At 36.1% G+C, this 11,033-nt stretch overlaps 1 protein-coding gene across 1 annotated transcript; it reads left to right on the top strand.

The window, feature by feature from the left end:
- Window positions 1-9,077: 9,077 nt before the first annotated feature.
- Window positions 9,078-10,775, top strand: LOC116111746 (probable caffeine synthase 2). The gene is made up of 4 exons (XM_031397892.1): window positions 9,078-9,150; window positions 9,208-9,317; window positions 10,088-10,348; window positions 10,437-10,775. Exons 1-4 carry the CDS (start codon window positions 9,078-9,080, stop codon window positions 10,773-10,775), a joined length of 783 nt encoding a protein of 260 aa, XP_031253752.1.
- Window positions 10,776-11,033: the final 258 nt, after the last annotated feature.

Raw genomic sequence — 11,033 nt, 5'->3', positions numbered from 1 at the left:
GATCTATTACTAAGTGCATCTCTATTATATATATATTTTTTTTAAATCTCTTTAAAACTCATTTAATACAGAAGATAGCCCTTCTTAATTAAGTTTAATTGGGATTTTTATTTGCACCATTTTTTTTTTTAATTTCAAACTTAATTATGGTTTTTTATTATACTAATTTTTCTCAATTTGAAACTTAATTAAGTTTAATTGGGATTTTTATTTGCACCATTTTTTTTTAATTTCAAACTTAATTATGGTTTTTTATTATACTAATTTTTCTCAATTTGAAACTTAATTAGAGTTTTCTTTATACCACTTTTCCCCAAATTCTTGATTAGGTTTCTTGTTATACCCCTTTTTCAGAATTTTAAACTTGAAACCTACTTTTTTTCTTCTTCAAATTCAGATTCAGATTCATTCCATTGTGTAATTATTTTCTCATACTATTAATAATATATTTGATATTAAAAAAAAAAGTTTAGAAAATTTAGATTTAAAGTTTATTTAAGAATTACAGTTTAAAATTTAAAAATAATAGAAAATAGAAAATAAATATATTTACAAAATTTATATCATCAAAATTAAACTTGTCAAAGAAAAACGTGGTGGATAAAGACTAATTTGCCGGGACTAAAAATCACTTTCCCTTAACTTTTTCTTTATTTTATCTTTTCCTTTCCTTATTTTATTATCGTACCCTGTATTTAGTCCACCTATGATATGCATCACTGGATCATCATCATCAGACACTAGACATCAAGAAGCTCTCAAATTTAATATTCAAAAACTTAATTGGCGGTACTTTTGAACCATCATTTTTGCTTTCAAGATCATTTGATCGAATGTTAGGAAGAACCTGAAAATTCCAGGCCACGTAATTATCTCTGATAAGCTTGATAGTGCTTGCTTGTACTATTATAAGAGTTTACAGAGAAAGAATCTGTTGGTGTTTAGTGCCGGTGAGTACAAAGGAAAGAGGAGAAGAAATTGAGTTGAGCGAAAGTTATTTTTCATTGCAATTAATATTACAATTTTATACAACCAAAATGCTTATTGTTACACCAACTAATCAGTGCATTTACAGGTTTGAAATTTAAAAACAAGATTTATAACTAATACACCCTTAATCATAGCTGAGAGCACCTAAACATAATACCAAAATCTAACAACCACAGCAGCTCCATTCACGGCAGACAATGGATAGACAAAGTGCTCCTTTGGTGCCAAAATATTTTCTAAACCAACTGAATTTTCAGTTAAATTTCCAACAAAATATCACTGTTTCAACACTCCTCCTTGATATTTTTGTTGGAAACACCAAGTTTGGGCCTAAAGTCTTCAAACTTGGTTTTGGACAATCCCTTAGTCAAGATATCAGCCACTTGATCCTCACCTCTGTAATGAACCAACTTAACTTCCCCTTCTTGCTCAACTTCTCTAACCGCATGGAACTTGATCTTTATGTGTTTAGTTCTTCCATGGTGAACTAGATTTTTAGCCATAGCCACAACTGATTGGTTGTCACACATAATTGCAGTAGGATGTCTTTGCTTTAGTTTCAAATCTTCCAGAATTTTTCTCAGCTAAACAGCTTGATTCACAGCAGCTGCAGCCAAAATGTATTCAGCTTCTTCTGTGGATTGTGCCATGGTTTCCTGCTTTTTTGAGAGCCAGCAGATTGTACCATAATTCAGGAAGAAGGCATACCCTGAAGTGCTCTTCATGTCTTCCATAGAACCACCCTAATCACTATCAGAAAATCCCACCAAATCAAAGTTTTCTGACCTCCTAAACCATACTCCAAAGTTGGTGCTACCTTTTACATATCTTAACACTCTTTTTGCAGCTTTGAAGTGTGTTTCCTTGGGCTGATTCATAAACCTGGACAACAAGCTTGTAGCAAACATGATATCAGGTTTGGTTGCTGTTAAGTCTAGCAAATAGCCAATCAAACTCCTATACTGCCCTTCATCAACACTTTCTGCATTATCATCTTTTGACAGCTTTTGATTAGGAACCAATGGAATGTCCACTGGTTTGCAATTCTCCATATTGAATTTCCTTAAAACTTCACTTGCATACTTCTCTTGGTTGACAAAAATTCCAGTTGAACTTTGATAAACCTACATCCTGAGAAAGTAAGACATTTCTCCTAAATCTGTCATCTCAAACTCATCAAGCATGGATTTCTTGAACTCTTCCAGTTGAGTTGGTTTACTCCCTGTCATAAGAAGATCATCAACATACAAAGAGATAATCATCACATCTTCATCAATCTCTCTAACATACAATGTATGTTCATTTGGACTTCTCACAAAATCCAAGCTCAATAGGTGATCATTGATCCTGCTATACCAGGCCTTTGGTGCCTATTTTAGGCCATACAAGACCTTCTTTAGAAGATAAACTTTATCTTCTCTTCCTCTAATCTTGTACCCTTTTGCTTGTTCAACATATATTTCCGCATTCAGCCATCCATTGAGGAAGGCTGATTTAATGTCCAACTGACAGATTTTCCATCCAAACTGTGCTGCCACTGCAAGTAATAATCTAATTGTATCATGCCTAGCAACTGGTGCAAAGGTATCCAAGAAGTTAACCTCATATTGCTGAGCAAAACCTTTGACAACCAGCCTAGCTTTGTGCTTAAGGACTGAGCCATCCGGATTAAATTTCCTCTTGAAAATCAATTTGACTTGGATTATTTTTCTGTTCTGAGGTCTGTCTACCAGGTTCCAAGTTTGGTTCTTCTCAATCATTGCCAGCTCCTCCTTCATGGCAACTCTCCAAACCTTTGATTTTGCTGCTACAAAGTAGCTTATTGGTTCAAGTGAAGCCATGTTGCATCTCTCATAAACCTCAGCTAAAGGTCTGGTACCTCTAACTGAGAGTTCCTCTTCTACATCACTCTCATCATCTTCAAGAATCTGATCACTAACAGCTTCTGTCCATTTTGGTTTTGTCTCCACATCAGCTCTACTTTCTTCCTAATTCCAAACTCCATCCTCATCTATTTTGACATCCTTGGAAATCAAAATTCTTTTGGTTTCTGGAACATACGCCTTATAGGCTTTGGATTTGCTATTATAGCCAATAAAAATGCCAATTAAGGCCTTCTCATCCAGCTTAGATCTTTTTACTGTTGGAATTAACATGTAACATATGCTCCCAAATATTTTGAGGTTGTCTACTACTGGTTTAACTCCATACCAGGCTTAATAGGGGTTTGGCTGACTAAGGCTTTTGTAGGAAGCCTATTGAGCAAGAACACTGCTGTGTTGATAGCTTCTGCCCAAAAATTCTTTGGCAACTTCTTCTCAGCCACCATACACCTTATCATCTCCATAACTGATATGTTCTTCCTCTCACTGACTCCATTTTGTTGTGGAGTGTAGGGGCTGCTATATTGATGCCTAATTCCAACTTCCTTGCATACTTGCTCAAACTCTTGAGAAGTGTATTCAGTACTATTGTCACTTCTCAAGGTTTTGATTGTTTTTCCAATTTGGTTTTCCACCAGCTGCTTAAATTGCTTAAACACACAAGCCACCTCTTCTTTTTGCTTCATAAAGTACTCCTAACACATCTTGGACCAGTCATCTATAAACAATACAAAGTACCTACTTCTGCTTAATGATAGTGTCTTCATAGGTCCATACACGTCTGTATGAATAAGCTAAAGTTTTCCAAATGCTCTCCAGGCTTGGTTTACAGGGAAAGGTTGCCTACTCAACTTGCCAAGTTGATAAGCTGGACATACAATCTTACTCTCCTCTATTCAGGCAGATTCTGGACCAATTTTTTGGTCTGAATTTCCTTGAGACCTTGATAATGAAAGTGACCAAGTCTCTTATGCCATGTTTCAAACTCATCTACCCTTACATTACAAGCTCTAACTTCAGTTTTTTTCGACTTAATATGGACGCTCTTTCCCACCATTTTATCTCTCATCAGTTCACACCCTTTATTGTCCAAAATTTGACATGTTTGATTCTCAAAATTCAAGACATAATTATTTTCCAACATTTGTCCTACACTAAGAAGACTTTGACTAATTTCCGGTGCATAGAGTACATTGGTAATGAGTTTTGTACCTATTGAAGTCTGGACAGCAACATCTCCCTTCCCCTTACTTTAACAAACTCACCATTTGCAACCTTGGTTCTGGACCAATGTGCTGGATTCAATTTGACAAAGTCTCGCAGGTTTGGTGTCATATGGTTTGTACATTCACTATCAACCAGCCAGCCTTCATAGCTTATTGGTGTTGCACTGTAGGAGGCTATAAATAGTTGTTATGCCCCTTGCTCTGGTTGTTGATCATCAGTCGCCTGAGCTTGCTTTTGGACTACTCTCCTTTGTTCTTGCAGACCCTCTCTATATGGCCAAACTGTTGTCAGGCCTTGCACTGTATCCCTGACTTAAACCAATATCTTTTCTCAGAATGTCCATTCCTTTTACAGTGAGAGCAAGGTGGATATTCCTTATCCCACCTGGTTTTCTCCACTGACTATTGCTCATTTCTTTCCCCTTTTTATCACCGGCATATCTCCTATTGTTCCCTTGAACTGATTTACTTTTGTGAGTTGCCATCATTGCACCCTCACTTGCATCTTCTTACCTCAACAACCTTCTTTGCTCTTGTGCTTGCAACACATGAACCAACTTTGTAAAAGTAATCTACCCCATATCCCTTGAGTCCTCAAGATAGGAGATTTTGGACTCAACTCTTTCGGGCAAGCTTACTAAGACCTTCTCCACAACTCTCCTATCTGTCAACTCCACTCCAAGCAGCCTAATTTTGTTGACAACACTCATCAACCCGTCAACATACTCCTTAACCATCTCTGGTTCTTGCATCCTCAACATCTCAAACTCTCTTCTTATATTCAGCACCTATATATTCCTTGTTGTGTTGCTTCCCATGTATTCCTCTCTCAACTTATCCCACGCCTCATTTGGAGTTTTATATGCCATAATCCTTGTGAATACAAGGTCTGTTACAGTAGCATGGATGTGGGATAGGGCTCTCAATGCATTTGAATCTGATTCAGAGTGGGATTTTGTCCCAACAGTGGTGGCTACCTGTTCTTTTCCACATACTACCACAGCTCCTAACCCCGGAGAAAAGCCTTCATTTTTACAGCCCATATATGATAACATTCTCCATTGAACACTGGAGGTGACATCAAGGCTGGTTGAGCAGCCATTGGTACAGTTTAGATATTTGAAGCAGGAAGAATAAGAAGACTGGAACAAGATGTTCTTGAGCTAAGATGGATGATTGAATGTGGGGGGGAGAGATTTCAGGTTTTAATGTGGCTTTGATACCAATTGTTGGTGTTTAGTGTCGGTGAATACTAAGGAAAGAGGAGAGGAAATTGAGTTGAGCGAAAGTTATTTTTCATTATAATTAACATTACAATTTTATACAACCAAAATGCTTACTGTTACAACAATCAGTACATTTACAGGTTTGAAATTTAAAAACAATATTTATAACTAATACACCCTAAATCATAGCTGAGAGCACCTAAACATGACACCAAAATCTAACAACCACAGCAGCTCCATTCATGGCAGATAGTAGGCAGACAGAGTGCTCCTTTGGTGCCAAAATATTTTCAAAACCAACTGAATTTTCAGTTAAATTTCCAGCAAAATATCAATGTTTCAACATAATCGCTTGATTGAGGCAATAGAATTAGTGGCCTTTGTGGCGTTAATTTCCGCCATTGAAGCCGCCAATGAGGTTTTTATATATACAATACTAAATATATCCATTTTTGCATGCATCAAATTAATTTTCCATCTATACTGAGGGATTAACCATGTGTGACAGGGGTGACTAGAGGATGTGGGTGGCAGCATGTGGCTATGTGGGCTAACTTGGAAACATTCTATTGCGTTGGCGTGCCGGTATAATTCTTGGATTCAGGTTGAAGCTTCACGCTAAGGTGAGACAACATTAATTGAAGTAGTTAGTATGTATCAAGAGAAATGATTTCCGTTCTTTAAGGAAAATATTTCAATTTATTCTAGAACATGGTCTGTGGATTGGCTTAGGGGGTGTTTGTCTAAGCTTATGAAAATTAGCTTATAAGCAACAAGTACTTATAAGCTAATTTTAGCTTATAAGCATTTGAGATTTTAAGCAATTACGTGTTTGGTTAAAGTACTTATAAGTGACTGATAAGTAGTTGACATGTTTGGTAAAATGTGGCTTATAAGTACATTTTATTATAAAATGACTAAAAANTTTAGGGACTGATTGCTGAAGAAAAGTTAGACTCGTTTAATATACCATACTACATGGCGTCACCAGAGGAAGTGAAGGATGTAGTGGACAGAGAAGGGTCTTTTGCAATCGAGCAACTTGACACATTTTATATTGAGAATGGAGATAAGGCCATCTGGGATAACGAAGAAAAAATTGCTCAAAACATCAGATCCTTTACAGAGTCCATGATGTTACACCAATTCGGAATAGAAATACTTGATAAATTGTATGAGAATTTTACTCATATTTTAATCCGAGATTTAGCGAGACAAACAGAGCCACACAAGATCACAAGCATCATTCTTGTGCTTAGGAGAAATGTTCGTTTACCTTCTCCTTGATGATGCATGATGTTTCTTGCTTTTGTAAGGAATATTGGAACGCAGGTAGAAGAATGGGTTGTGTTTGTAATAAAACAAATATCTGGGTTGTGTTGTAATAGAATAAAACTTAAGTGGAAAACGGTGCGTTTTACTCTATATTCAATGTATAAAAACATTGCTACCTTGTAACAGATTTCAGCTAGAAAAATTAGAAGAAGAAATTCACAATTCTTTCTCGTCTTCTCTAGAATCTTTTCTCTGTTTCTTGTTCTTTATTTTTCTTTGGTTAAACAAGAATCTTCATGGAACAAAGACAACTTGGCTATTTATTCTTATTCTTGATTTTTTATTCTTTTATTGCCATTATTCTTACACTTGGGTTGTTGAATTACTGGTGATCGATCAAGAAAGAAGAATATAAAATAAGGTAGCTGAAAGTCTACTGATGTGTTTGTTTACGTAGTAAGAACCTAATAATGGCCACTACCCATTAAATTAAAACAATTGGGTCGGTGGACTCTGCAAAGTCTGATACAATGACCAATTCAAGTGAATTATTAGCGGTTATTTTTGTTTTGTAGCTCCTTCTCTCCTTCAATGGAATAGGAATAAATTTAAACATGTACATGTAGTTTATATAGTACAAAAATCAAAGGAGATACTGCCAGAAACAGAAAGAGACACCATGGAGGTGAAGAATATGCTTTTCATGAGCAAAGGAGATGGAGAAAGTGGCTTCTTTCAGAACCGTTCATTTACGGTATGATTTATTTTCTTAACTTTTGTTTTGGTTCCATGGCTTGCTATGAACTTACAGTTATTAATTTGCGATACAGCAAAAAGTAGTGGCTATGTCCAAGCCTGCACTAGAGAAGGTAGTTGAGTCTCTNAAGTGCTGAAATGATTAAATACGCACCAGGAAAATTCCCAGGAAACAATGGAGGGGTCACAAATGGTCCCACTTAAAATCCAGTCTCCTTAGACTTTTATCGTCTTTTTGACAGAATTTTCCTAGACATGCATATAACCATACAAATAGCTACTCACTGTCCTAAACCTAGGCTCTGATACCAATTGTTATGCAACGGAAACATAAACTCTAACGCTAGCTTATTGAATATAATAATACAAGTAGTAAAGCATAAATAAATTGCCAAAATTAAATGCAAAAATAAAGAATACCAGGAATTAACGAGGTTCGGTATTGAAACCTACGTCCTCGGGCGCTGCAAAAGAAAACTCCACTATCTCCAAACAATATTACAAACTTTTGGGCAATACAACAAATACCCAAAACAAATGGGAGATACAACAAAACTTGCAAACTAAAGGGTCCTTAAAGAAAGAACCCTAAACAAAAGAAGTATAATGAAATTACAACTTGGGATACAAATAACATTGATTCGCTCATGTCTTTGTAGAGAGCAGAAATATCCATTCATGAAAGAGAAGTCTGCCAATAAGTTATGGAAGGCGCTGGAAAACAAATATATGAAAAGAAGTAATGAGAATCGGCTCTATTTAATGAAAAGACTGTTTCGTCTTCAGTTGAGACTAGGTACAAATATCAGTAGCCATATTGATACATTTAACAGATTAATTACTGATTTGTTAAATTTGGATGAAACATTCAAAGATGAACATAAAGCTATGTTGCTAATTAGATCTCTTCCGGATGAGTTGGATCATCTTAGTATTACACTTCTTCATGGGAAAGAAAAATTGTCCTTTGAAGAAGTTTGTTCTGCTCTGTCCAATCATGAAATTCGGAAGAAGGATCAGAAGGAGAATAGAGATGAGTCAGCAGAAGCACTTGTAGCAGGAGGGTGGAGTCAGAGTCATAAGAATGAGAGAAGAGAAAGATCTCGTTCGAAGGGAAAACTCGGTTGGGATCAATGTGCCTTTTGTCGTGAGAATGGGCATTGGAAGAAAGATTGTCCGAAGTTCAAAAGAAAGAGGGCAAAGCTACTTCTGATGCATGCGTTGTTGAGCGTGAAGAGGATGAGTCAGATTTCTGTCTAGTTAGCCTACCATCCACCTCTAGTTCAAATTGTGAATCACGGAAATCGGCCATGAATGATGAAATGCGATCCCTACATAAGAAGGCGATTGGGTACAAATGGGTGAATGCAAAGAAGAAGGGACTTCCTAATAGAGAAGATGTTTGACACAAGGTTAGGTTAGTAGTAAAGAGATACGCTAAAATGGAAGGATTTGATTACAGTGAAGTGTTTTCTCCTGTGGTAAAGTATTCTTCCATTCTAATTTTGCTAACCTTGGTGGCACAGTTTAATTTCGAACTAGTTCAATTGGATGTGAAAATCGTGTTTTCACATGGTAGTTTGGAAGAGGAAATCTACAAGACTCAGCCAGATGATTATAGGGTTGCTAGAAAGAAAACTTGGGTTTGTAGATTGAAGAAATCGCTATATAGTTTGAAGTAGTCACCAAGACAGTGGTACAAGCGATTTGATCAATGTATGATGGGTCATGGGTACACAAGGCCTGATATTTCACAAGCAGTTAGTATGGTGAGCAGGCATATGCATGATCCTGGTAAATGACATTTGCAAGTTGTGAAATGGTTTCTATAGTATATTTTATGTACTATAGATATTGGTTTAGTTTTTGTGTGGGATTATATTGAAAATGAGAAAATGATTCTCCAGAAGATTGGCACAGAAGATAATCCTGCAGACATGTTAACTTCAGTAGTGACAAGGGTCAAGTTCATTTATTGTTTGAACTTGATGAACATCCTGCGAGCTTGACTGTGCCTTTTGGTGCATTTGAAGGTGTTGCAAAATTTGGCAGAAGAATACAAAATTTTGCAGATTTGGTAATTCGCCAAGGTGGAGATTTGTTGAAAAATGGCTTTTAGCAAAATCACATGGGGTAGAAGTGATAATGGAGAAAAGTTTAGGGACTTATATGTAATAGATCAAAATGAGTTAATTTGTCCCACATTGAAAAGGAATGAAAAGTGGGAAACTTTTGGGCCTATATATAAGGACCTAAATCAATGCTATTTGTATCCCAAGTTGTAATTCTATTATACTTCTTTTGTTTAGGGTTCTTTCTTTAAGGACCCTTTAGTTTGCAAGTTTTGTTGTATCTCCCCTTTGTTTTGGGTATTTGTTGTATTTCCCAAAACAAATGGGAAATACAACAAAACTTGCAAACTAAAGAGTCTTTAAAGAAAGAACCCTAAACAAAAGAAGTATAATGGAATTACAACTTGGGATACAAATAACATTGATTTAGATCCTTATATATAGACCCCAAAAGTTTTCCACTTTTCATTCTTTTTCAATGTGGGATAAACTAACTCATTTTGACCTACTTTATATAAGTCGCTAAACCTTTCTCTATTATCACTTCTACCCCATGTGATTTTGTTAAAAGCCATTTTTCAACATATTTAATATCTCCGTAATCGTGGTGAGGTATTATCTAGGATTTACATGATTAATTACTTTTTATTAAACGATAGGTACCCAGACTTATGGACAAAGAAGGGTTGCCATTAAACAAGGGGAAAGTTTTCATATCTAAAACTAGCCCAGCCGCTCTTAAAGAAGAATATCTTGCTCAATTTGAAGAAGACTTCAGCTTGTTTCTCAAGTCACGCTCTCATGAGATGATACGAGAGGGTCGTGTTATCTTGATAATCAACGGAAGACTATCAGAAGATCCTACAAATGGAGAGCCCTGGGAACCTTTAGCTGAGGCCATAGCTGACATGGTTTCTCTGGTAACTTCAAAGTCTCCCACTTAAGAGAATTTTTTCTGTTGAATTATGGCTTCATATCGTTTAAATTTGTTCTATTTTTATTCCTCAGGGAGTGATTCCTGAAGAGAAGTTAGACTCTTTTAATGTACCATATTACATTCCATCGGAAAAAGAAGTGAAGAATATAGTGGACAGGGAGGGATCCTTTGAACTTGAGGTCCTGGAGACATTTCCAATTGAGATGGGAGACAAAAGCGTATGGAGCAGCGATGAAAAATTTATTAAAAACCTGAGATCTTTCACAGAGTCCATGGTTTCACACCACTTTGGTGAGGAAATACTTGACAAATTGTATGATAAATTTGCCCAAATAGTACTTCAGGATTTGGCTACACGTACAGAACCTAGCGAAGTCATAAGCTTTGTTGTTGTTTTGAGGAGATTGTAAGCTAAACTTATCATATGAATTGGAATAAAGGAAATAATTACTGTGAAGTGTGTTAATTATTTCATTTCTTTGTGGCTTTTGTTTTTTTAGTAATACTACACCAACAATCATTTTTCACAAACTTTCTCTCACAACTGGATGTGACAGTTCATAATTAATTAGTAGGAACCTTATGAGACTCATAATGAACTAACCAATTGCGAGCTGCTGTATCAGAATTGTGAGAGAAAGTTTGTGAGAGGTGGTTGTTAGTGTAGT

The sequence above is a fragment of the Pistacia vera genome, unplaced genomic scaffold, assembly GCF_008641045.1.
Source record: "Pistacia vera cultivar Batoury unplaced genomic scaffold, PisVer_v2 Contig65, whole genome shotgun sequence".
Classification (NCBI taxonomy): Eukaryota; Viridiplantae; Streptophyta; class Magnoliopsida; order Sapindales; family Anacardiaceae; genus Pistacia; species Pistacia vera.
This window is presented reverse-complemented; position numbering and strand designations above follow the sequence as displayed.

What these genes read in the sequence shown, in the direction of transcription:
- LOC116111746 (XM_031397892.1), top strand. Translation starts at nt 9,078, where the DNA reads ATGGGTCATGGGTACACAAGGCCTGATATTTCACAAGCAGTTAGTATG. An exon ending in CAGGCATATGCATGATCCTG is followed by an intron (nt 9,151 to 9,207) that starts GTAAATGACATT and finishes TATGTACTATAG; the next exon opens with ATATTGGTTTAGTTTTTGTG. An exon ending in TAGCTGACATGGTTTCTCTG is followed by an intron (nt 10,349 to 10,436) that starts GTAACTTCAAAG and finishes TTTATTCCTCAG; the next exon opens with GGAGTGATTCCTGAAGAGAA.